This window comes from Camelus bactrianus, unplaced genomic scaffold, assembly GCF_048773025.1.
Source record: "Camelus bactrianus isolate YW-2024 breed Bactrian camel unplaced genomic scaffold, ASM4877302v1 HiC_scaffold_28, whole genome shotgun sequence".
Taxonomy (NCBI): Eukaryota; Metazoa; Chordata; class Mammalia; order Artiodactyla; family Camelidae; genus Camelus; species Camelus bactrianus.
Window position 1 is genome coordinate 150,482 of NW_027413942.1, and position 27,757 is coordinate 178,238.

The window sequence follows — 27,757 nt, forward strand, 5'->3', positions numbered from 1 at the left end:
CAGATTCTTGTATAGAATATGCAGCCCAATATTGTCCTTAAAGAAGTAAATCAACCTGAGAGCTGAGTGAAGAGAAGGAAATAGCCATGCCCAAGAATTCAAATTCATGTTTTTCTGGTAGAATATCATCACATTTAAGTACTGAGATGGGTAAAAGTCACAGTCTTCAGTACACCAGAGTCCAGTGCAACTGAAATTCAGTGAATAAAAGGAGAGAAAGATATTAGAAGATGCTGGGTGGTGGCCCTGATTCTGAAGATCAAGAAGGTGTTTTTTGGAAATATAATTATCAGGAATTGGTGATTTTTTGTATGTGAGGACTAAGGAATACAGAAGTATCAAGGATGGCCCCTAAAATCTGAGCTTAAGCAGCAAAATAGGGGACATAGTTTATGGAAGGAGTGAGATGAGTTTGCAAAATGTGTTAGAGACACCCTTTCTGGCACTAAAGCAGAGATGTCAGGTGGAAAGCTGAGTATAGGTCAAACTTCAGAGGAGGTGATCAGATTGAAGTTAGAGGTATAATGAGAGATATCTTGGGCTGCAATTATAAGTCATAAAAACAGGTTCCCCAAAGAGTGTCTAGAGAAGATACTTCCAGTATAGATTCAATAGTAAGGTTTGAGTAGAGGAATAAAATCTGGGAGCATGCACTAGGAAATGGAGATACAGAAAAAATAGAACAAAGCTTTGACTTCTAGGGGATTAAGGTCAAGCTGAAGAGATATACAAGTATCTGAATAGTTATATGATAAAGGTATGTACTAGCTACTAATGGAGCACAATGGAGGAAACATTTAATTCTACTGAGGGTAGTTCAGAGGAGTTACAGAAGGATAATATGGAGCAATTCTGAAAAATCTTCAAAATAAATAACAAGCTAATAGGACACAGGGAAGAACATTCTGAGCAAAGGATTTGAGATTAAAAAATTCAAAGCATTTGAACAATTGTAAATAGTTCAGCTTAATTACACGGTTATAGCTTGTTTCACAATTCAAGATTTAGGTTAACCTTCACTGATGTACCTTTCCACCTGCATTTTACATTCCTGTAGTAATTAACAAATCATATTGCTTTTGCCCTCTCATTGTCTGCATTAATATTTTCTCTCCTGGCTTGTCTTTAATCTGCACACTAAAAAGAGGAGCGTAATTCCTTTTTATAAGCAAATGCTCATGCAGTTCTATGCAAAGAGCAGATGGCCTACAAATGTATCATTTTCTAAACAACTGTATTCTTGTCCCTTTGTCCTTGGTGGAGATGGAGGTAAAACTTTTAATTAGTGTGAAAACCAAAATAACTGTATCCAAAATATTACAACATATCATTCTATCCTATCTGTGATGCCCTGATGTAAATAAAACAATTCAATGATCTGAAATTAACCTGTAATTAAAGTGTTGAGAATCAATTAGTACAATTTAAGTTTCATTAAATTCAAACACACTCAAAATTGAATCAATTTATTAAGCTTACTTATTTCCCAGCCCCCAACAGACACAATATTACCAACATGTAACAAGTTCACATATATACAGCTTCACTATTCCACTTACAGAAGTGAGACTACAACTTCCCAACTAGAATAAGGTACACTCTAAATGCAAATTAAAAGCAAGACAAGACACTCTAAATTGGAGATCTGCTTGCTGTTGGTGAGAATGCCTTGAAGTATTGTTTTTGATCTATATGCAAAAGTATAGGGACACACACTTGTCAAAAGAGAATACAAAGTTCAATCTAACTGATCCATCTTGTGCAGATTTTCCCTTCATTCAGTGCAAATTTAAAATGTATAAATTATTTTGATCAGAATTCAACAATAAAATCTTAACTCAAAAAGAAAAACAACAGAAGTGTCTTGTTCACACAATGCCTGTGTGTCTTTGAAAAAAGAAACTACCTGGAAGCAATCGTCTCTGTACCTCTCTGCCAATTTTGGTTAACAGATTCCCTCTTCTTGACTTGGAGCAACTCTCTTAGAATCATAAATTGTGAAAATGAATTGCACATTAAAGATTCTGGCACCCGAGGACCTTGAGTTTTCCAAATTATGTTTTTCAAGACATTTAACTAAATGCAACTATTGTGTAAGGAGACGGTAGTTGTCAATATGAACACTTCAATAGAGTAGAAGTAGTCATGTTGAATTTTTTGCATTCAATTATTCATTCTATTTTATGTGATAACACATAATCTATGAATTATTTGTTAACTATCACAATTAAATTTGTCAGTTTTTTTTTGGTAAAACCACTACCAAAAACAGCAATGACTAAACATGCTTTTATAAGGATCAATCAACCAATGCAGTTTAACACATGATCCATTAGAACCTCTCTTTTCAAAGCCTGGAGTTCTTTGACAGGTGCAATAAATGTACATACTGTATACATTACAGAAGAGATCTTACAAAATTCTATCAATAAATATCCACAAAACTATTGCATGTCACTGCTAAAATTCAGTTTCACTATTCTGTTGAAAAAATTCCATTGGTTACATATCTCATTTAAGTGTTGGAAAGAATACTCCATGACTTCTAAGAAATGATGGACAATCTGAATTAAATAGCTAATTAACTTAAAATCAAAACTATAAGTTACATATTTGATAAAAGTAATCTATATGTGTGCTTATCACACTAATATAATGTAGAATAAGATGGCTATAATTGTGGAAGACTAGATCTACAGAGGTAGTAAAATGGTCCTGCTAGCTAGTAAATCTGATTATTAAAATCAGGAAGGAATAAGAAGAAAGTAGGGAAGAGAGGGAGAGAGGAAGATGAGAGTTAGTGAAAGAGAAAAAGGAGGGAAGGAAGGAAGGAAGGATTTGTAGTCAAACTGTTACATGTCAGGCCCTAAAATACATTCTTTCCTCAATTCCATGAATTCACTTATTACACAATATTAACAAACTACTTAAAGAATGAATCAAAACCATATAAGATATTATTTCTCATGTAATGGAAAAAATAGTACAATGAAGCAAATTAAATCTAATAGTGTTAAAATATTCAAAGCCTTTCTAATGATAAAAACTTTATAAAGTATTCTACTTCAAAAATGCTTTCAGAGATGTTATCAATGGTGAGAGGATGTATATATCATATATAGTTTTCTGTTTATGAATTTGATTATATTATAGCAATGGAACAGTGTAATATTAAATTTACAAAATGCATATCAATTGAAGATATAAATTAACCTCAAATTTGGGTTGTAAATAATTTTATATTTTGCTTTCAGTTTTCTTTATGTTTTTATATAATTTCAGGAAAATAATTATCATACATAAATGTACAGATCTGAGTCTTTATCTAATATGTCTCAATCTCAAGAGTTCTAAAACCCCTCAATTTCCTTCTTTCCTTTCTTCTTTTCTCCCTTCTTTCCTATTCCTTTATTGGTAATTTGGGGTATAAAAGTTAATTGTTGGCAATATTTTATCAGAACTTATATTGTGAATGAAGGATGAAAGATATATACATATATACACACACACATATAGTGATGATCCAACTTGGAATAAATATTTCCATATTTCTATGAAAAATTGTGAATGAATTTAACGATAGTATGTTATTCCTTAACATTTTTCATAATATACAGTATATGTACTTACAACTTTATACTGTGAATTTAATTGTTTAATATCTACCTTCATGCATGGAAGAGTTTTTATGTTATTATAAAGCATACTTTAATAATGTGATAAAGGAGAATGACATGGTGTTAAGAAATTATGTTAATGTAATGGGCTTTATGAATTCACAAATTAGCTGAGCACTGAGAGTGATTGGAATTAGATAGGCAAATCTCTTGAGGGGAGTAGGGCATTGATGTGTAAAAGATTATTCCTGAGAGTGAGAATAGCATGTGTATGGCCCTGTAGCATGAGGGAACATAGTAAGTACGAGGATTGTAAGAAGTATATCTATGGTAATGATCATGAAGGTGAACAAGGAGTGATTTGAGGCAACTAACAAGGGTAAGGCCAAATATATAACAGTCAGCATATTACAGCAGGCTGTCCGGCCAGCCGGCCCTCCGCCCACGCCGCGGGGTGGGCAAGCGCCCCGCGGGGGTCTCGGGCTCCCAGCCCACTGCCCCGCCTCCCTGCCACCCGCTAGGCGTCGTCCGGGGACGCTCCTCGCCGAGAGAGACCCTCAATCACAAGTCACCCAGCCCTCCCCACCGTCCTCGCCGTGCCACGCAACCCCGCCCCCGAACCGCCCTCCCGATCTCCGTGCAGTACCCCTCGCCCCTCGCCGGGAAGAACGCAGTGACTCCAGCAGCCCTGTCGGCTCTTTGGGCCCAAGGGGCGGGCGCGGCAGCCATTGGCGGAGGCCGCTGCCTCCGGCTGTCAATCCCGCGGCCCGGCCCCGCCCCACCGGCGGAGCGTGGCAGGACGCAGGGCCGCGGGGGCTGTCGGGACGGCTCCAAGATGGCCGCGCGCTTGGGGTCCGCACCTGCTGGCAGCCCCGAGCCCCGTTCACTGCCACCGCTGCTGACCAGAGCCGCCGGTCGGCCCTGCGACTCCGGGGGCTGACCCCGCGGGGCGGGAGGCCGCCATGGCGACCCTGGAAAAGCTGGCGAAGGCCTTCGAGTCCCTCAAGTCCTTCCAGCGGCCGCCACTGCCGCCGCCGCTGCCTCAGCCGGCACCGCAACCGCCGCCGCCTCAGCCCTCTCAGCCGGACCCGCGGCCTCAACCGCCACAGCCGCCCGCCCAGCCCCCTCAGCCGGCACCGCAGCCGCCGCCGCCTCAGCCGGTACCGCCGCCTCAGCCCCTTCAGCCGGTACCGCTGCCGCCTCAGCCCCTCAGCCGGTACCGCCGCCTCAGCTGGTACAGCAGCCGCCGCAGCCTCAGCCGGTACCGCCGCCGCCGCAGCCCTCTCAGCCGGTACCGCCGCCTCAGCCCCTTCAGCCGGTACCGCTGCCGCCTCAGCCCCTCAGCCGGTACCGCCGCCTCAGCTGGTACAGCAGCCGCCTCAGCCCTCTCAGCCGGTAACGCCGCCTCAGCCGGTACCGCAGCCGCCTCAGCCCTCTCAGCCGGTACCGCCGCTTCAGCCGGTACCGCCGCCGCCTCAGCCGTCTCAGCCGCCGCCGCCGCCTCAGCCGGTACCGCCGCCGCCTCAGCCCCTTCAGCCGGCACCGCAGCCGCCGCAACCTCAGCCCTCTCAGCCGGTACCGCCGCCACCTCAGCCGTCTCAGCCGCCGCCACCTCAGCCGGTACCGCAGCCGCCGCAGCCTCAGCCGGTACCGCCGCCACCTCAGCCGTCTCAGCCGCCGCCGCCTCAGCCGGTACCGCAGCCGCCGCCGCCTCAGCCGGTACCGCCGCCGCCTCAGCCCCTTCAGCCGGCACCGCAGCCGCCGCAACCTCAGCCCTCTCAGCCGGTACCGCCGCCTCAGCCGGTACCGCCGCCACCTCAGCCGTCTCAGCCGCCGCCACCTCAGCCGGTACCGCAGCCGCCGCAGCCCCCTCAGCCGGCACCGCAGCCGACGCCGCCTCAGCCGGTACCGCAGCCGCCGCAGCCCTCTCAGCCGGTACCGCCGCCTCAGCCCCTTCAGCCGGTACCGCCGCCTCAGCCGGTACCGCAGCCGCCGCAGCCTCAGCCGGTACCGCCGCCGCCTCAGCCCCTTCAGGCGGTATCGCCGCCGCCTCAGCCCTCTCAGCCGGTACCGCCGCCGCCTCAGCCCCCTCAGCCGGTACCGCCGCCTCAGCCGGTACCGCCGCCGCCTCAGCCCCCTCAGCCGGTACCGCCGCCTCAGCCGGTACCGCAGCCGCCGCAGCCTCAGCCGGTACCGCCGCCGCCTCAGACCCCTCAGCCGGTACCGCCGCCTCAGCCGGCACCGCACCCTCAACCGCCACCGCCGCCCGCCCAGCCGTGGGTCAGGAGCCGCTGCACAGACGGTGAGTCCCTGCGGGCCCCTCCCCAGCCCTGCGTGGGTCTCCGTCCCTCCCTCGGCCTCCCCTGAAGGCCCCGAGGTGGTCCGGGCCCCAGGCCTCTGCTTTCCCGGGTGCGAAACTCGGGAAGGAACGGGGCTGTGTTGTGATCCGAGGCCGCGCGTCCCGTTCGGCTTCTTCTGGGCCACTCCCACCCCTCTCCTCCTCCGGGCCAGGTGTAACATTTTGTCTTCCCTTTTCAACTGACGGTTTAAAACAGTGTTTCAGATAACTGTCAAAACACTATGCATGCAAAACCCTAGGTTAACTTAAGGGAAGGAGTAGGAGAGAAGGGGGAAAGGAGCGAAGTTCACCGGTCACTTCTGTGGGGGTGGGTTAGATGGTCACAGTGGTGAACGCTTAACTGCTACATGGCCCCGTGCGCTTACCATCATAGTCGTTACTGTTACTAACCCCAGACAGCACTGGTGTTAAGGAGGCATGACCACGGAACAGGTGCTCATTGAGCTTAATTTTACACAAACAGTAAGATTTCCAAGGAATCAAGACAGGCAGTAAACGCCAGCTGCAGAGGACAGCTTGTGCAGGGTTGGGAAACAGCATGGCATGATCAGAACTTTAGTTTGACTGGCTTGAAATGTAGAGGGAAAGGGAAACTTCACACTGATGAATCAGAGAGGAGATAGCTGTTTTTATTAAACTAAAATGGTTAAATGAGCCTTGTTGGTTAATGATTTGCCTTAGCAATGTGAATTTGGATTCTGCAAGTATTTTATAAGTTCTGTAAGAAGCTTGTTTTAAAATTTCAGAACTCTTAAGATATTAGAAGTTCAGTTTTATTTTATAAGAATTTTTTTTAAAAAGTCTATATTTAACTCAACTAGAATGGAGTTCCTTTAACATAGGAGACTTTATTATCTCATGTATTAATACCTGCTAGAGGCACACAATGACAAATGTGATTTATAAACAGACACATACAGACACAAGGAAAACAGAGCATGTAGCTTCAGTAACAGTTTAAGAGAAAAGTCAGAAACAGAAATTTTCCCTGGTCAAAATATCAAAAAAAGCACCTGGGGCTTATATCCCTTAATTGATTTGAGCTCTAAATGGACAAATACACATTTTTTTTAAAAAAATTGCTAAGAACAAGATTCTTTTTCACGTTGAATAATAATTTTGAAGTTTAAATAAATACCAACAATAGAGCTATGAGGGAGGAAAAATATAAAATACTGATTTTTTTTTTTTAAATTCACCATAAGGTGCATTCTTAAATACATAGGAGAGAACTGTCATGATTTGCTCAGCTCGCTTGCAAATAGTTCAACAGTATTAACGATGATTGAATTTAGGTGGTGGGCATATGGGAATTTATCATCCTATTAAACAGTTTTCTGTACTTCTGAGACTTATAACAAAACATTGAAAGGAACCTGTTAGACATAATGCTGTATGTGAAGTAATTTGTTCCCTTTGTGAAATTCTAGGAAGGTTAAAATAACATCAAGAAAATCACAAGCATTTACGATGTAATCAGAACTACCTGAGGATCTGTGAAACTTGGTGAGTTGGTGAATTTTTTAAAATGTCTTAAAACATTTTGTTTTTACAAAGATTACAGGAGTAAGAGAAGATATATTTTAATCAACTCTTAATATTTTTTTCCTGGTTGATGTGATATAATTAAATGTGGGGAAAAAAAGGTAAATTCTAAAAGGAGACACTACCTTGATGGTTTTCTATGGTGGAAACTCAAGCAGGAGGAAGTTTAATTTAAAAACATAAATTACTGCTCTTTGTAATACATTCTAAGTTGTCATTCTTTTGAATGCCTTCCTTTCCAAACAGGTGTGTTATTCTGGGAGATCATCAGGACTTCTGGGTATTTGGAGGTATTGACCTAACCATTGGAACTGCTGATTTATAAGAAGTTGTCCAGAATTTTGGAAAACTGATTAGTAGAGGTAAATAATGTTTCCTTGGCAAGTGATGACAGAAAGTGACTTGAGTGAATTTTCCTTTGTTTTTAGGCAGATGTACCTAACCATGTATGTTAACAATGATTACAGGCTGGAGACCGAGAAGAACTACCATTTTTGCTGGCTGGGATGAAGAAAAAATCAGACTTCTGGGTTCCACAAATGGGCTGAGGTAACTAAGACAGAAAATGTATCTTCTTGGTCAACATGTAACTCAGGGTAATCACAGATGTGTTCCATTACCTGATATTGTTTTAATTTGGATAAATACTCAAGAAAATTTAAGAAATAGAGTTTGTTTTTGCTTTTACATCAGTTTGGCAAAACAAAACAACCTCTTAATTACTAAGTACAAACCAATTTTTTCATTATTTTTAAAATATTTTAGTTTCTGTTTATATTTGTTTTGTGATAAGTAAAATCTGTAAGCTCAGAAAATAGTCAAACCTAGGAAGCTGCTTCTGACAAGTGAATTAGCTTATTGAAAATCTGATATAGATCCTTGGCATTAATTTTCAAGTTTTTACAGTTTCCTTGGATTTCTTCTATCTAGGAAAACAACATGCTCTTTTAAGATGACTATACTCTGATTATAGTCTCTCCTTTATGGATTCCATACTAAATTGTAACCATACGTATATTTTACCATTTACAAAAGTGCCTGATTGGGAAGTATAATACATTGATTTTGTAAATTGAATTACTCTAAAATTTCAAGGATTTATTTTTAATTCAATTATGATTTAATTTTCATTTGTCACTGGCTCTTAATGCTTTATTTTAAAGTGTCTCTCATAGGCCCCCTTCTTTCATCTTCTTCCCTTAGGCTCTCTGTCCAGTAACTCTAAGTTCTTACATGTTCAAGGTAGGCTTGTGTATTTTTTTAAAGGCAGGTGCACCAAAAAGCACTTTCCTGTGACTATCCTCTGTTTTGTTCATCATTTATGAGTCCAAATTTTATAGAATTGGTTTAAAGAATATCATATCTTTCTTATCATTGTGTCTGGTTTTTAAAATGCTTTCCTTCTGACTCATTTCCGCATACTTTAAAATAATAATATGAATCAAATAAGTATGGGAATAAAATCACAGTTACTTGTATCATATTTGATTCCATGTATATTGCAAAGTCTTATTATTATGTTGGTGTTATTAACATGCATTTCATAATACACTTATTTACATGAATCAGATCTTATTCATTAAGGTCATTTACTTTTAGAAATATGTAATTTCTTGTGAATACATGTATATAGAAATACATGTGTCTTTCTATAATTTAAGCAGCTTAGAATACAGATAAAATAAATCCAAGATACAAGATAATATGCCTTGCATTAATTTAAATTCATTTGAATTAAAAGACAATTTGAATATTGTTTCCCATTTTCTACTAGCTTCTTGATCATATTCAGCAGCACATTTACCTTTACATATAGTTAAGGAATCTTTTTTATTTCTACTGTAGCTCTGTCATAATGGAAACTCTGCAGCAGAATCAGCTGTCATCTATCCCGTGTGGCCAAGTGCAGAGGTGAGAATTCTCATTTGTGGGATGACCAGTCACAGCTTTAAATGTTTTTACTGTAACTGCTCTTATAAGGTAGCAAGCTAGAGAGAGAGAGAGAAACAGAGAGAAGAAAAGAGCTCTCTCCGCATATTCCCATGTGTATGATGGCATTAGTCTTCTTCTGCTGTATTTTTCTAGAATGTGTGTGCGTGTGTGCATGTATGTGTGAGAGAGAAATGTCTTGTCTTTGTCCTAATAGCCACTCTTCTCTCCCTCTAGTTTTTTCTCTATCCTCCCCTCCTTTTTCTTTTTCATCAATATCTTCTCTTTCAAAAAATTCTTGATAAATCAAATTTCCAACTTCCTCACTTTTAATATGGTAAAGTTACTTGGATCCCCAACGTCAAGGGGTCTCATACTTTAATGTCTGTAAGGATTGCCAGGGACACCTTTTAAAAATACAGATTTCCAGGCCTTACTTTGAGCAGTTCTCTTCCAGTAGATCCAGGGTGAGGCTGAGCATCTCCGAGCCTTACCCCTTCATATTATGGTGCAGGGGATCAGGGACAGTTTTCCTCTGGGTCTCCCTGCTGTTGCTATGAACAGTGGCTACAGCATCACTAATATTTTTCTTTCTTGTTTTAATTGCATTAGTATTATCAACCAGTTAATGGCATTTTCTTAAAATTATGGTCAAAGGCATAGGCATTTGATTTATAATGGTATCTGCAAACCACTCTTTTAATGAGTTAATTTGTTTTGCTTGTATTTCCACAATTGTAAATGCCGTGAGTTAAGTGACTGCTTTGCTTCAACTACAGGAGAATGTGAAAACACTCCAGGAGAGAGAGGTTGCATATATCAATGCAGACTCATACACAGAAGGTAAATTTTATTTCAGATTGTCATTAAATAGTATACCAGTATTTAAGTCTGTCAACTCCAACTCATAAACTAGGATTATCCTCTTTCTATGAGATGCCTCAATAATACCTCCATTTCTCCATTTTACCAGAGAGAACATTATTATGATTCAAATGAATCAATATGATTCATAACTAAGCTATTGATCCTAATTTCTTTAGTATATTTACCATTGGCCTATCTTGGATTACTACTTAAAACTTTAGTACTTTTGACATTCTTCCTGTGGAGCTATTTTTAAAAGTTGGGCTAAAGTATTTCATACAGAAATAGTTCCTGTATGTATTGGAACAACTCTGAAATAAGCACCCACTACAGACTTCCTTTTGACCCTGACATGTGGCATGTGCATCTGTAGGCTTTCATCGTGTTATGGTCATTTCTAGGTAAGTGTCACAGGATACATGTTAGTTACTGACACGCTCTAGTCTAACGTCTTGATATTGAATTGAATGAATGAATAAAAACGTGAACATTATGGCCTTACCACTTCCTTTGCCAAAGACCCCTAGGTACTGCTGCCATAATGAGCAATGGCCCTTACTGTTACTGCAGGAGCTGCGGCCTTAGCAGCAGAGTCTGCCTCTGCAGTCTCCTATCCTGAGTGTGTGCTGCAGCCTCTCTGGCTCCTGAAGAGTTATTTCCACCTTGTGTTTTAGTTTTAGCCAGACTGTCTGTCTGTCTATTTATCTACCTACCTATCTATCTATCCTAAAATTTTATTTATTTGTTTTTACTGAAGTACATTTGATTTGTAATATTAGTTTCAGGTGTACAGCGAAGTTACACAGTTGTATACATATACATATACATATACATATACATATACATATACATATACATACACATATACATTGTTTTTAGATTCTTTTCCATTATAGGTTATTATAAGATACTGAATATAATTCCCTGTGCTATACAGTAGGTCCTTGTTGTTTATCTGTTTCATATATAATAGTGTATATCTGTTAGTCCTGAACTCCTAACATCTCTCTTCCCTTCCCCCTTTCCCCTTGGGTAACCATAGTTTCTTTTCTATGTCGTGAATGTATTTCTGGTTTGTAAATAAGTTCATTTGTATCATTTTTTTGTTTGTTTACATTCCACATATAAGTGATATAATTTGATATTTGCCTTTCTCTGTCTGACATACTTCACTGAATATGATAATCTGTAGGGTCCACCCTATTTTTAATTCTCCAGGAATGATGCCTTCAATTTGAAATCTGTTATATCTTGTTTATAATTAGAAAATAAAGTTAGAATTAAATACAGGTTTGAAGTCCATTTGGAGGTATTAAAATACTCTCTTATTTATTTTGCAGGCAATTATACTCTCAGAGTTGACTGTATACCCCTTCTTTTCCAGTTGGTATATAAACTGACAAAAGAGGTATGTAAGTAGATCTGTCATAATGTTTTTTGATGAGTGGATAAATCAATAACTTTTGTTTTCTAAATTACTAGTATTTAAACTGTTGACAGACATAGCTGATTTGTATAAATAACAAATCAGAATGAGCTTTAATACACTACTTATGTGACATAACTATGAGAACAGTAGTGCTAGTCTCTGTTCTAATAATAGTTCCTAATAATTGTATACATTTGTTAAAATGTGCAGGGTCTATTGTTTCATGGGGCAGAGTCTCTTTGATATAACAGAAAGAATACTGAGCTGGGATGGGGAAGCCTTGGCTGTGAAGATTGCCTTGGCTATTCATTCATTCATTCATTCATTCAGCAAGTATTTATTGTGTGGTTACAATGTATCAGGTCCTATGAAATGAATTCTAGCAGCTACAGTGATAAAAGCACAAGGTTTCTGAATCCAAATACTTTATAATCTAGAGAGGCCACAGACCTGTAAATGAGGACTCATACTTCACTTGAATATTGGATACTATATACAGTGGAGGACAGTTGTGGAGGAGAGAAGTTAAAACCCTGGGGTAGCTGGTGAGGTTGGAAAGCATTAGAAGGTGTTTACAGAAGGATTAGTGGTTAGGCTGTAAAATGGAAGGATGTGAAAGTGGGGAGAAGGTTTCTCCTCAGAGGACACAGGACCTAATAAAGACATGGATGTGTGAAAGAACATTTCCCGACCTCTGGGTAATGCAATATAACCTAAATGTAAGGTGTTGGTGAAAAAGCTGGCAAGAAATGGGGCCTGACACATAGGCCTAAGTGTTCATAAATCTGGTGATGGAGAAATTAAAGAATCTTTAACAAGGTTGTATATTATCATTTTTATTCATTAGAAAAATTACTCTGTATCAGTGCATTGAATAGGTTAAGCTGTAGTAAGTCTAAAAGCAAAATGGAAATAATTCCACATAATTATTTAGCACACAGGAATTTATAAATACTAGTTATTGATGTAAAAAGTACTCTGAAAATGCTAATGCACTCTGAATCTCTAAAAATTATGTGATCTACTCATTGAGTATATGTGTGCTTCATTTAAATAACCCCCCATTATAGAATTTAACTGTAAAAATATTTCTTTCAAGTAGGTATCACTTAGATGACAGTGGGAAGTAGATGTCACATCTCTGTGGTCCTGTTTCCCAATCGCCCTTCATCTTGCCCTGTCCTTTTCACTGTTAGTGTCTTTAACATCTCATCCTCCCAAGTGAGCATTCTCCCATGCCCATCACAACTCCCACCATACTGGGAAGCTTAGGTCCTTGATCCTTTTATTGAAATGTCCCATAAAAACATCTTATCTAAAAGCACGCTGTAAAGACAGCCCTTGTTGGGGAATCCTTCTCAGGAGATACACTTACACTCTGTCCTACAGAGGAGGCTCCTGCCTTTATAGGAGGGGTAGTAAGAAATTTAGGACCAAGAAGGAGAAGCTTAGGTCTATCCCCTTTGTACATTTATTTAATAATTATTAAATGTGTAAGTGGTTACCATAATGACAGGATAAATCAAACAGAGATTCTGCTATTAGTGTGTTACCTGTGTAGCCAGGAGAGACTATGATCAAGAATTTTCAAATCCAAGATAGAGATTAATATCACCAAAGTGAATACAGATAAAAGTGTGGGAAGCAAAAAATAAATATCTTAGTTTATTATTTTACATGTTGGAATTAAACAGCCTGCTTAATGGGAAATTACAAGTTTTTTTCCCATTTTAAAGCCTCTTTTATGTTAATTTGAATTTAATTTTCATGCCACTTTATATACAATATATTTGTCTTTCAGAGTTTTTGTTTTAGGTAGTTTTTTAACAGTTTAACTGGGAAATTAAAATGTATCTTTAGAACTTACATTATCAGGATGAACTAATTAATTGTCCAGAAGAGAAGAGTGAGATTTTATGGTGTTTTTTGATTTGATTGTCAGTGGAGGAATCAGACATCATTCATCTGGAGAAATGCTGTTGGTTGCTGAGGGCTCAATCCCGAACTGGATGATTTGATTTAGAGACATTTGGCCCATTGGCTTCACCACCAATTTGTCCATCTCTGAGTGAAGATGGGAATCCTTCTATTTTCTACAAATGTTCTTTGGTAAACACGTGAGCCTTGTTCCACCTTTGGAGCCTTGTGTAAGTCGGTTTACCTTTCTGCACCTGAATATTCTCATATATAAAATCAGTTTGACCAAGACAATCATTATGAAACTGTGCTCCAGTGCGGTGCCTCAGCATCTGGTGCAAGGTCAGGGTGGTGGACACTGAATAGGCAAAGCTCTAGCTTCCACACGTGACCTCACCTCTTCCTCAGCTGAGTAGTGTCTATTGTATTTCTTTTATATAGAAGGTTCCACTGCTGTATCCTTCTCCCACCCTTAAAAAATTAAGAAACCACTGGACTAGACCATCTCTAAGGTCCCCACTTAGCTCTAAACTTTTCACTACTATATATATATATATATATATATAGTATATATATATATTAAATGAGGTTTACAAGGAGTAGTTATGGCTGATAATCACAAAAACTGTATTTGAAATCTGAAAGCTTGGGTTCTGCTTCTGATTCAGACCTTTTTAAAAAAAATTTCTTACTTTTAGCAAGTCATTTAACTACTTCTTAGCTTCAATTTTCTGCTCTTTGAGGGCACAGAATTAGATTCTTGAAATAGTCTGTATTCTTCAGGTTTCTAGTGTGTTTTAGAAATATTTGTTAGGGGAGCTAGAACAGACAGGGCTTCCACTTCAGCAGTGCAGTTATGTTTTTACCTTTTTAGAATTAGAGATTGAGAAATCATTTCATTTGAAAACAAAATGATTCCATTTATTTTTTATGAAAAGTTTAAAATCCACAGGATTAGATTATAAATTGCCCTTTATTTCTGAAATTTAATATATTTATGTATACAGATTAAGTGGTACAATGAAGACTGCAGTACAGAATTTCTTTCTCTTATAATATAGTGTGTTAGTTTTCTTTGCTTCATGAAGGAGCTGTATGAAGCTTATTAATAACAACACAGTATATCTTTGATAGAGTTCAACTTTTCTTCTTCTTTTTTCCTTTTTCTTCTTAGTCTTTCCAAATTAGGATAATTGTGGTCTCTGACTTTTTTCCAGTTACATTTTTAAAATATACTTTTATTTTTTACATTCTACAATCACTTTTGACTTTTGGAATTAATATAAGTTAGAGACAGGTAGGCAGACAAAGCCAAACACTAAATGATAGTATTTTCTTCTAGGAAGTTAAATTTTGGTTATAATTATTCCAGGGGGGAAAAAAAAAACTTCCTAAGACAGTGGAAACTACTGATAACTTTTAAAAACTAAGTCAGTTTATGCGAGTCATGCCTCCTTTCATAAGCATGTCATTATTAACAGGAAGTTTGTTGGCTGTGATTTATTCTGTGTTCCTATTTTACAGGTTTATTTAACGCTTTTGGTGAAAATCATGACAGCCACATAGATTTTAGGGAGATATCCTGTGGGTTATCAGCTTGTTGCAGAGGACCTCTGGCTGAAAGACAGAAATGTAAGTGTGTTAAACATCACAAAATTTGGAAGCTATACAGAGAAAAAAATTAGCATCCATTCATGTAAAAAATCATCTGATTAAAGCTTGAATTTTCATCCCTTTGGCAAATAGCAATCTCTTGCTGAGGTTTTACTGAGGTCAGTGTAAAGTTCAATCATCTGTTCTTTTTTACTGTGGAGTAATTTAAGATCTTTGTTATTAATAATGGTTGATTTTCCAGATGAATGTACAATTCATGATAAATGAACTACATCATTCATGATGTGTTTGAAAATGTTAAGCATATAGAAAATATTTTCTGGTAGTCTATATAGAAAATTTGTCTTGCTTAACTTGAATTCCAACTTATTTTCTAGCACTGTGTATATTGATATTTTATTAGCAAAATTAAATTTATGATAAAACAATTTTATTAAATACTAAATTTATCTTTTAAACCTAGCTAAAATATTATAGCATAATTTATAAGCATATTACATTAATAAATCTTAAACATATTTGGTTAGGAAAATGCAGCAGTTTACATTTAATTGGAACCTAATTCTTATATATTCACTAGGGTCATTATCTCTGCATCTTTGTAAAATACAGCTTCACAAATACTGCATATTTTGGGTATGATACTTAATAGTTCAATATTCTTTAGTAATGTTGTACTGTGATGCACTCAATTTAATAGCATAATTGTTACACGGGTGTGTGAAGTAGATAATTATTTAATCTTAAAACTTTAGATTTCTTTTATCTTCCCTGATAGTATACCATTACTCTAACCTAGCTTTGTGATAGATTATTTGTTCACATTATATTTCTGGTATTAAAGAGGCTGAAGTCTTTTTTTCTCAATTGAGATTAATTATTGTCTTAAATTTTTTTTAATTTATTTTTTGCCAGTGGACTAGTGGAAGTTAACCAACTAGACTAACTAGCAATTTTGCTGATATTGATGTTAATTAGCAAAGTGCTGATATTTCGGATTTTTAGCTTGTTGTATATAAACTTCATTGAAGATTTGAAATTGTTCTTAGGCAAAAATATTGGGTGCACATTAATTACATTGGAGAGGCAAAATCTTTATACAGTCATCTCTCATTATCTGCTGAGGATTGGTTCTGAGACCCCCTCAGATACCAAATCCATGGATGCTCAAGTCCTTATGTAAAATGGCATAGTATTTGCATATAACCTATGAACATCATCCTGTATACTTTAAATCATCTCTAGGTTACTTATAATACCTAATATAATGTAATTATTTGTAAATACAATGTAAATGATATGTAAATAGTTGTCAGTGCATAGCAAATTCAAGTTTTGCTTTTGAGAACTTTCTGGGAAAGTTATATATATATATATTTTATATATATATATATATATATATATATTTTTGATCTATTGTTTATACCTGTGAATGCAGAACCAATGGTTACAGGGGGCTTACTGTACCAGCTTTTTGTTGATTCTTAATGTAGATGGAATATTTTCAGCATTGTAAGAATCAACTCTGAAGTGATCAGTTTTAAATATTAGAAATTAATTTAAAAGCTTGAATTACCTTCTCAAAATCTGTGAGATATTGTATAGTAACTTGGCCCTTTTTCAGTTTGCAAGAAATTTAACTTTAGATTTAGGTGAAGGATAGAGTTCTCTAAGCTGGCTAATGATATAAGGAGAGAGACTTGTGAAGTTTACAGGAATTCCTACAAGTTCAAAGGACTTTAAGGACACAGTGTCCTCCAAATAGGAACTTAATCCAGAATGTAGTTGTTTGAGGAACTAAGTAATTTTACTAGGGCAGCTTGTAATAAAATGTATTATACTTCAGAATATGAAAGTAATTTCCCTCCATAAGAGTTTCTTTTCTTTAGTTTGCTTCAAGGTATTTGATGTTGACGGTGACGGAGTTCTTTCTAGGGTTGAACTGAGAGACACGTGGTTGCACATTTAGAGGTCTGGAAGGACAACTGCACCGATGATATCCTGGTAAAGTCTGATTGCATACATCTTCTTGCATGTAAACTTCCAACAGGAACATAGAGTGAAGAATTTTTTAAAGGAGGTTGAGAAAAAGATTTCTTACTACTTCTAGGTTCTATATTATGCTACTCAAAATATTCATAGCCAAAGATGCAAAATTGGGAAGAGAATTTGCCTTAGAAAATTTAATAAACTGAATGTATTATGTAAAAAAAAATGAAACCACTGGAAAATTGTCATAAATTTTTAAGGTAAACAAGCAATCTATTTCTGTAATTAAAAAAAAAAAAAAGAAAAACCTTGACCGAAAATACTTTATACTTCAGCTACTGGCTAATAAAAATGATACCTTCTCCTTCCTAACTACTGATTTGGGTTTCTGGTTTTAAAGGAATTACACGTGGATGTATCCAACATTGTAGAAGACCCATAGAATGCGCATGATACCACAAAGTTGAGTCTAGCAGAGACTAATTTATTCTTTTCTAAAAATACATTATATTCTGAATTGGTGTATATACCTTATATATACATACTTGAATCTCTTCTACATCATCCCTGCTAAATGCTTATTTGGACCTGTCGTTACAATACCTCCAAGTTGTCCCTAAGGAAAGCCCATTCCACCTTTAAACAACTCCATTAAGTGTTATTTACATAAAAACATTATATTTTATAAGCTAGGCATTTTATAAAAATTAAGTAGAGACAGCCCTTGCCATTTGTAGTTTATAATCTTTACTTCTCCCATTTTAATACATTATGGTAAGACAAAACTTATATTGAGCAAAAGAAGCCACAGAATAAAAGAACACATTGTACAATTCAATTTATATGAAGTTCTAGAACAGAGACAGAACTAATGTTAATACATGTTACAATAGTGATTTTGGAGATGGGTGATTTAACTGGGAAGGACCATAGGATATCTGGGATGATGGAAATTATTTTTTATCTCAATCTGGGTGGTGTATATTGTTTAAAAAAATTTTTTTTCAATAATATTGGTGAGGGTCTGTCCTAAGTTCTTTAATAGCAGCCAGAATAATTGTATAATAGCAGAAACGAGCATGTACTTTACAAAGAATAAAGCCTTGAATTTTTTTAGTTTCACAACATTTATTAAAGATATTATAATAGGTTTGCCTTAATGTCTATGTATCCCTGTGAAACTGAAGATAATCCATATATGTGAGACACATATGAGTTAATTTGACCCTTTCTATTCAAATGTTGACATGTACCAAGTAGCAGATGGTAGGATGTAGACCATAGTGGTCTTATACAGGCTTAGAAAAATAAGTAACATTTTTTTTAATCACAAATCCAGAAGAAATTATCATAGTCTTATTAACTGACACTCAATAGAAATAAATAATAGAAATGAATTTTTCAGGGCTTGATCTTTGTTTGGCAATTCAGATAACCATCTTCATTTACTTTTCTGCCCAAAACTAAGGTAGCCATTTCTATTTGGTATATATGAAAACAGAAACATAGGAAAGTTTCTTTTAGGAAATAACTTATGTAGAGATACAATTTCCATCGCCTTTTTTCTGGGTGTTTGATAAGTATGGAGGTTATCATTGCTGTCTATTTTTGTGTAAGACCGAGTTTCTTCTTATGACTGTACTTTTGAACATTAAAAAAAAAAGATCATTTAGCTGCTCCATCTCCGTGTAACCATAATAATGAAATGGTAAAAATTTAGAATAGAATTTGGACCTTTCAACCAAACCTATTACCCATATTCACTGGTGACTAGACTGTGACAATATTACCCATTATTTTGTACCATTACATTGGTATTAATATACTTTAATGGAAGTTGCATCATGAAAGCCAATAAGTACCATCACAGTGCTTTAAAATCTTTTCTTATAATGAATGGTATTATATATTGAATGAATACATGAATATCATTAATAATAAATAATATTAAGTATCATTAAATAATAAATCATTAAATAATAAAAATATAATTAAGTAATAAAAGCTAAGAACATTATTATTCATCTAGGATTGTTAAGGTGATTGTTCAAAACATGAAGTAAGAGGCATTTGGTTATATTTTTGCCTCCCAAGAAATATTGTCTACTGTATATAAATGTAATTTTTGGTACACTTTGACACACACAAAAAAATACTGCTTTACTCAACTTGTGAAAGTAATGTTAAATTTTATTTTGAGGAAATGTTAATATAGATACTCATTTATTATATATATTTAGTTTTTTAAATCTCTTAAGAAGTCTAATAATGCCAGATGTTTTAAAGAAGATCTTAGAAAATTGTTAGGGTCAAAGGGCATAATCCAGCGAGTTTGGAAAAATGCTTTCAAAGTTAGTAAATAATCCTTTTTCTCTACCCAGAACCTTTTGTGGGTTCTGTTAGTAATCTTCACCTTGAACCAGAAGATACTGTGAGTTATTTCCCAGGTCTTACTGGAGGAAGATTTTTGGTGATAAATTGCCCACGTTATGACTCACTACTTCAGAGTTTGGTTACTTTTGAACTTATTTTTGCTGGCCTACTTTTAGATGAACACATAGCATCTACATTAAATCATTAGTTTTCTTTCAGGCAAATGACCATTGCAAGTTTAATAAAACAGATTTTATTCAAATAATATAAGAAAATGAAGATTTAAGATGTTCTTAAATATTGTTTCTCTTTCAGAATGGCCATCTTAACTCTAGAAGAATATCAGATCTGGAGTGTGAAAAATGTTCTTGCCAATGAGTTTTTGAATCTACTTTTCCAGGTATGTTTAAGGTAAATGACAGAGACCGAGGGCAGTGGTACCAGTAGTTCTACATCTTTTCCATTATGTAGTAGTTAGACAACTAGACTACAAACCATATATTGTCAAAAGAACTGCATTAACCTGTACACCACCTGCAGATGGTAAGTTAGAGCGTGCGTGCTTCTCAGAGTCACAATGTGCATGATAGGAAAGTAGAGTATAGCTGATAATGTTTATCTTAATAACTCATGATAGAGCAGATTATAAACACATAGAAAAGAATTTAAAATGTAAAAGCCATTATAATTTGCTATTTTTCTTTACTTTTTTTTTTTTTTTTAAAACCCTTCCTAACAAGTAACGCAGTGTGGACAGAGACATAGATCATAAGTTGGCAGCTGTAAATTTTTCACAAAGTATACAATCTTTCCAGTTAGGAGGTTATTTTAGATGCAAAGCTGTTTCTTAATTTTCTTTTTTTTCTTTCTTTCTTTCTTTTTTTTCTTTTTTTTAATTTAATTCTTTAGAAGGTCCAAAAAAGATTGAAGGAGAAAGGAGGAAAGAAAAGCTGTCAGGGGTGAACATGAAATCATAAAACTTGCCAGATTTTAACTATTTTCCCAGTTAAAGTAGTTCTCTTTGCTCCAATTTAAAGAAACAACTTATAGTTTCCCATTTTTCATAGTTCTTCATAAATATATGTTGATTTAATAGTATTTTACAGGGTGTGAGTAGGGACAGACTGGAAGTTCAAGATTTGTAAATACTGACAGTATATATAGAATAGATAAACAAGTTTATACTGTATAGCACAGGGAAATATATTCAAGATTTTGTAGTAGCTCATGGTGAAAAAATATGAAAACAAATATACGTGTATTCATAAAGGACTGAAAAATTGTGCTGTACACCGGAAATTGACACAACATTGTAAACGGACTATAACTCAGTAAAAAAATAAAAATAAAGATAAAACTGTTAGAACACTATAAAAAAAGTAGTATTTTAGATTTTTCTTATTTTATTCTCCTTTTCTTATAAAAGCACCCCTATGAAGATCAATAAGACTTGATATCTTTATATCTATCATGATCCTCCATTGTAAATACAGAGTAACCTGCCTGTGACACAGCTATGTTAGAATAAATGAAAATTGAACTCTTCCTGACAGCTAATAACTAATGTATATTTAAAGCATATGAAATCTGATAAGCCTATGATACCCATTTAAATCAATCAGTTGCTCTACTGTCAGTTATCAGCCAGGATCTAAGTTGATGTCTTTATAAAACATAAATACATATAAAAATAATATAAACCTACTGTAAACAGAAATGACTTGCTTAGTAATATGAAAATGGTGCAGCTATTTTAATCTCATTTAAAATGATGTCCTCAATTACTTTAAGTTATCATTAATTATATAAACATTTTGACCACTTAAGTTTGTGTCTGAGTCATCTTGCAGCTCTTACATAGCAAAGCATTTTGAACTTTTATATTGCCTTTCCTATTTTCTCATGCTTATCAGGGACTTGCATAGGCACTATTTTTTCTATGACTCTATAAACAGATGTATGCCTGAGATTTTCTTTTGTGTCCCAGTGTCTCTAGCATTATATTACTGACAGATTTTTTGTTGGTTATCAATCTAATTTTTTTCTTGGTATATATAGTCCTTTCAAATATATATATATATGTAGTCAGTTTACACTGTTGTGTCAATTTCTGGTGTACAGCACAATGCTTCATTCATACATGAACATACATATATTCATTTTCATACTCTTTTTCACCATAAGTTACTACAAAACAGTATTGGATATAGTTCCCTGTGCTATACAGTATGAACTTGTTTATAAATTGGGAGTTTGATTTGCAGGTACTAAATATTACCATTACATTTTATGATGCTCACTTTATCCCATATTCAGACATGCTTTTAAAACTTTATTTTCACTTAATATATAAGTAAGCAGACTTACTCTAAATTGTTTTATTTTCTGTCTGTTTCTAAAATAGAATTAGCTAGTAAATTCAGTGATAAAAGCTTGAATTATACTTTTATTTTATTTGCCAAGATTCCACTCCTGGCTGACCATTTTGGGTATTTAAGTATAAAGTAAGTAAATGTCAGTAGAATTAGGAAACCATTCCTGTGGTAATATTATTTTCAGTCCTTTCAAATAAACTCAGTGCCCAATATTTTGCAGAGGAAGCATTCTAAACATGATTAGGGTCTTCTATCTTGTACGTTAGTCAGAAAGCGTCAAATGTTAAACAGTTTGATAAACAGAATAGTGCACCACACTGACCCCTACCTATATCCATGCTCTAATCCTGAAATCTGTGAATATGTTATTTTACATGGCAAAGGGGATTTTGCAGATGTATCAGGTTAAGGACTCTGAGACAGGGAGATTAGCCTGGATTATCTACATGGGCCTAGTCTAACAACAGGAGTCCTTAAAAATTGAAAATCTTTCCCAGCTGTGGTCAGAAAGATATGACTTTGGAAGAGGGATTAGAAAGCTGTAAAGCTGTTAGCTTTGAAGATAGAGGAAGGGCCATGGGTAAAGAAGTGTGGGTGAACTCTAGAAGCTGAAAAAGACAAGGAAATACATTCTTCCTTTGACCTACAGAAGGGCATAGTGCTGCTGACATCTTGATTTTTAGCCAAGTGATACCTGTTCCTGACGACCTACAGAACCATAAAACAATAAGTTTGTGTTGCTTTAAGCTGCAAAATTTGTGATAATTTGTTACAGCAGTGATAAAAATAAGTATAGGGGAGATAATCCAAATTTATGGATTGGAGGGCTCAACATTTTAAAGATGTCAGTTCCCCTTCAACTGATTCAAAGATTTACATGTGCACATCAAAATCCCCAAAAGTTAATTGTTGTTACTGTTTTTTTGTAGAACTTGACAAGCTGATTCTAAATACATAGAGAAGCGTGAAGGGCCAATAGCCAAGATGATATTAAAGAACAATGTTAAAGGACTTATTATAAAACAATATTAAGTCTATGTGATAACTACCTAAAGTTAGACATATAGACGAATGGAACAGTATTGAATTAAACCCTGTACCATACATGAACAGTAATTTTAGATAGATTATAAATCTAATAAATTTGAAACATAAAGCAAAGCATCTGGGGGAGGGTAAAGCTCCGGTGGAATGTGTGCTTAGCATGCATAAGGTCTTGGGTTCAACTCCCAGTACCTCCATTAAAATAAATAACCTAATCCCCCACCAAAATAAAGCATCTAGAAAATAGTGTAGGAGATATTTTAATGACTTTGAAGTGGCAAAGAGTTCTTAAACAGGACACAGCACTAAACATAAAAGAAGAGTTTTAAGTTGGACTTCAGTAAAATTAAGAATTATTTTTATCAAGAGATACCATTAAGAAAGTGAAAAGCTAAGCCACACGGTGGGAAAATATATTTGCTATACCTATATCCAACAAAAGACTTGTATCTAGGGCATATAAAGAACAAAAACCAGTGGAGAAAAAGGCAGAACCTTAATATTAAAATGTGCAAAAAAATTGAAAAGGTGCTTCTCACACACACAAAAAAAATCCACATAAGCTATGAAAAGGGGCTGACCTCTTTAGTAATAATGGAAATACGTACTAAACCCACACTTGGAACACCATTAGGCATCCACTAGAATAGTTAGTTGTTAAGTGATACGAAGCATTGGTGAGGGCAACAAGCAATGGGGACTCTTACACATGGCCAGTGGGAATATAAATTCTTACAAATACTTTGGAAATAGGCTTTTTGAATGAAAGTTATATATGTATATGTGTGTGTGTATATGTGTACACACACACACACACACACACCCTATTACCAAGGGTAACCCATGTGTGTACCCTTCAGAAACTTCTACATCTGAGCACCAAAGGACATCCAGAAAATTCTCATAATCACTATTTGTTATACCCCCAAATAGAAAATGACCCAAACACTTTTCAACAATACATGACCATAAGTGGTGGCACATGCATACAAGTTGTATACTTTAAAGCAATAAAAATAAATATACTAGTTTACAGAAAACACTAGTGGATGAATCTTACATAATTTTGAGAGGAAAGTATGGGACCAAAAATTTCAAAAGCAAAAAAGCCAATCCATGGTGGCTGAATTTAGGATGGTGAGTCCATCAAAGGGGTGCCATAGTATCTGGGAAGAAACCCAAAGTGGAACAGCAATGTTCTGTTTCTTGACTGGATGAAGGTTACATAGATGTGTTTACTTTGTGAAAAATCACTGAGCTGCATACTTAAGATGTGTTCACATTTAAGCATGTATATTATATTTGCATTTTTTAAAAAAAATGTTTGCTTGCAAAAAAAGATATCCAAAGCCTAAGTATTTATTAGTAGGAGGATGGATAAAACAAATGATAGTATATTCAAATAATGGAATACTATTCAACAATAAAAAAGAATCAACTACTGATACAAGGATGAACCTCAAAAGCCTAATTTATACATCTCATTGTCAGGTAAATTTTAACTCAGAAGGTAAACAAAACTGTAAACAGGCATGTGCCCTGGGGGGAGGGGTGCTTTAGCCTTTGTCTCCTCAGACCTGTGCCATTACTGGCACATCCCGCAAGAAGAGAGGCAGGGCTCAGCCACAGCTACCATCTCCTCCTGTGCATAGTGCCCGGGCGGGGGCGGGGCTGAGGCCTGAATCTGCACGTGGGGGCTCCACAACCTCCTAGGCAGGACTGAGACTTGTTTATAGCCTGAGGCAGGGAGGATCTTTCTACCCTGACACCTCAGAGAACTTGTGCTGCCAAGAGAAACAAGGAGCTCAGATTTGGCACAGAGCGTAGGCGGGGCAGTTCCGCGGTCTTCCCCGAGCCCACCTACAGACCGCCTACCCGAGGCAGAGCAGGCAGCTGCACAGAGCAGCGGAGTGACCAGCACCAGGAGAGGGCACAGCACCTGACCACGGTGCTGGGATGGGGTGTGATCTGCCCACCTGCCTCCCCCTGAGCACAGCATCTGACTGTGGCTTCAGGAGGGGGAGTGACCTGCCCGCCCACTGGGTAAGAGCTCAGCTCCTGACCTAGTGTTAGGAGTGGGCACAATCTGCTAGCCAACAGCCACTGAGAGCAGCACAGATGAGGGCGCCAACAGAAGGCCTATGAAACAGCAAGCTGAGTTCGCGAAGCAGGACGAAGACACAAAGACCTCTCGATCAAATCATTAAGGGCACACCATCTCCAGGTTAAGTAGGTAACTGATACTCCTTAAGCCACGGTGCCAGAGAGATATGAGCAATGTGAATAAACAGAGAAACCACTCCCAATTAAAAGATCAAGAGAAATCCCCTGAAAGCATGATCAAGGAAATAGACATTGATGGCCAACTAGATCAAGATTTTAAGAAAAGAGTGATCAAAGTGCTGAAGGAACTAAAAGAAATAGGGTTTAGGGATATAAAATATGTCAAAAATGAAATAGAAACTATAGAGAAGAACCAAGTAGAATTAGTAAACTCATTGGCTGAAATGAGAGCTGACCTAAAGGCTGTGCAAAGCAGACTAGAAAATACAGAAGAACAAATATGTGATCTAGAAGACAGGACAACAGGAAGCACCCAATCAGAACAGCTGAGAGAAAAACAAATAAAAAACAATGAAAACAATATATGGGACCTATGGGGTAATATAAAGTGTGCCAATCTATGCATAATAGGAGTTCCAGAAGGGGAAAAAGAACAAAGGGGATTGAAAAGGTATGGGAAGGACTCATGACTGAAACTTCCCAAACCTAAAGAAGGAATCATATCCAAGCACAGGAGGCTCAGAGGGTCCCAAACAGGAAGAACCCAAACAGACCCACACCAAGGCACATCCTAATCAAGATAGCCAAAGTCAAAGATAAAGAAATGATCCTAAAGGAAGCAAGAGAAAAACAGAGTGAGTTACAAGGGAACCCCCATAAGGTTTTCAGCTGATTTCTCTACACTGTTTACAACAGCTAAGACATGGAAACAGCCTAAAATGTCCATCAACAGATGACTGGATAAAGATGTGGGATATTTATATGATGGGATACTATTCAGCCACAAAAACTGACAACATAACGCCATTTGCAGAGACTTGGATGCTCCTGGAGAATGTTATTCTAGGTGGAGCAGAACAGAAAGAGAAAGAGGAATACCATATGAGATCACTCATGTGTGGAATCTTAAATATATGCAAGATCTTGTGGTAACTCACAGCAAAAAGAAAAAGTGACAATGAATGTATGTACGTTCATGTATAACTGAAAAATTGTGCTCTACACTGGAATTTGTCATAACATTGTAAAATGACTATTACTCAATAAAAAATGTTTAAAAATAAATAAAATAAAATATAACCTTTAAAATACTGTATAATGAGAGGTGTGATGTTCTAGTATCTGTTCTAAGAAGTACGTTAGACACACATAATAGCCAATGGTCAGAAAGATCACATGTTATCAGCTACCACCCCATGCAAATTAATGGCATTTAGTAGATATTCATATATGTGTGTACATATATAAAATGTGTATTAGTATATATGTAAATCAAATAAAATAATTATATTATAATCTAATGTAAAATCATATCAGCAAGCACACTGTGCTGACATAAGTGTCTTGGTGTAAACAGATTACAATTTTTCATTGAGTTTTCATAATGGGATAATATTGTGAACCAAGTGGAAATTGTAAAAAAATGTTATCCAAAAAAAAAAAAAAAAAATCCTGACTACATGAAAAGATGCACAGTTACTATAAGGGCTCTCCCCTTATTTACTATCAGTGTCAGAAAGTCTCTTGGAATAAGTTAGCAGAATTAAAAACTCTAAAAAGACACAAGTATGCACTCTCTGTTAAAGAAACCAAAAGAAAAAACAAATGAATGGACAATTAAGATCCTACAGATAAAAATACCAATTTTTATGGGAAATAGCCTTAATATAAAAAATAAGGAGATTATATTCTAATTTCACTTTTTGAATAAAGATATACAAAATTTAGCTGAATACTTTCGTATTTTGCACTTATGAAGAAAAAATGTATTTGCAATGAAAAAGCAGCCATTATCCTGCCTTTTGAGTATTCTAAAGTTTTAGGTTTGAATATATTTCATCTTAAATGGTCTTAAGCACTATGCACTGGTTGGTGTTTTAAAAATACCAGTGTGTGTGGAACTTCTAAAAGTGATTCAAAAAAATTTATATTTTTGTAATAATTTAGTAACGGCCCGGATATTATTTTTAACAAGACTACTCACCATGGAATGCTGCAAGATTTTTTCAATGAGTTTATATTCACACATGTTGAAGATTGTCACTATATTATGAGAAAATGTCAACCATGGCAGTATTTTGACTTGAAAACGATATAAGATGAGAAGCATATTTTAAGTATAAAATAAATGATTGCATGCCTTTAAAGACAAGAAAGTAAAAGCATGATAAACTCTGACTTTGACACACTTAAAATATAAAAATTAACATAATGTGATTTTACACACTTGTCTTTAACTATTTCAGTACTTTCTCAGCCCCTTTCCCATTACACCTGCGTCCCCGCTCCTGACCCGCGCGGTGTACACACCTCCAATCACACGGGGGAAGGGGGACCCGCGTGGTGAGGACCAGGGGCGCGGACACTAACACCCGCATCCCGGCTCCTGACCCTTAGTGTACACACCCCCGATCAC

The 27,757-nt window shown here is 36.8% G+C and overlaps 1 protein-coding gene across 1 annotated transcript; it reads left to right on the forward strand.

Moving 5' to 3' along the window:
• Positions 1-456: 456 nt before the first annotated feature.
• LOC141576739 (uncharacterized) lies at positions 457-27,068 on the forward strand. Its single transcript, XM_074360149.1, has 13 exons — positions 457-519; positions 4,035-5,919; positions 7,407-7,482; positions 7,768-7,883; positions 7,989-8,070; positions 8,725-8,763; positions 9,367-9,432; positions 10,230-10,293; positions 11,658-11,725; positions 13,689-13,893; positions 15,188-15,295; positions 17,167-17,281; positions 19,955-27,068. The coding sequence occupies exons 1-3, from the start codon at positions 457-459 to the stop codon at positions 7,418-7,420; spliced, it is 1,962 nt and encodes a 653-aa protein (XP_074216250.1). The 3' UTR covers positions 7,421-7,482; positions 7,768-7,883; positions 7,989-8,070; positions 8,725-8,763; positions 9,367-9,432; positions 10,230-10,293; positions 11,658-11,725; positions 13,689-13,893; positions 15,188-15,295; positions 17,167-17,281; positions 19,955-27,068.
• Positions 27,069-27,757: the final 689 nt, after the last annotated feature.

Bases quoted from the DNA above. Each gene is read 5' to 3' on its own strand.
- LOC141576739 (XM_074360149.1), top strand. From the start codon at position 457: ATGTCAGGTGGAAAGCTGAGTATAGGTCAAACTTCAGAGGAGGTGATC. The intron at 520-4,034 runs GTATAATGAGAG...ATATTACAGCAG, and splicing joins TGATCAGATTGAAGTTAGAG to GCTGTCCGGCCAGCCGGCCC.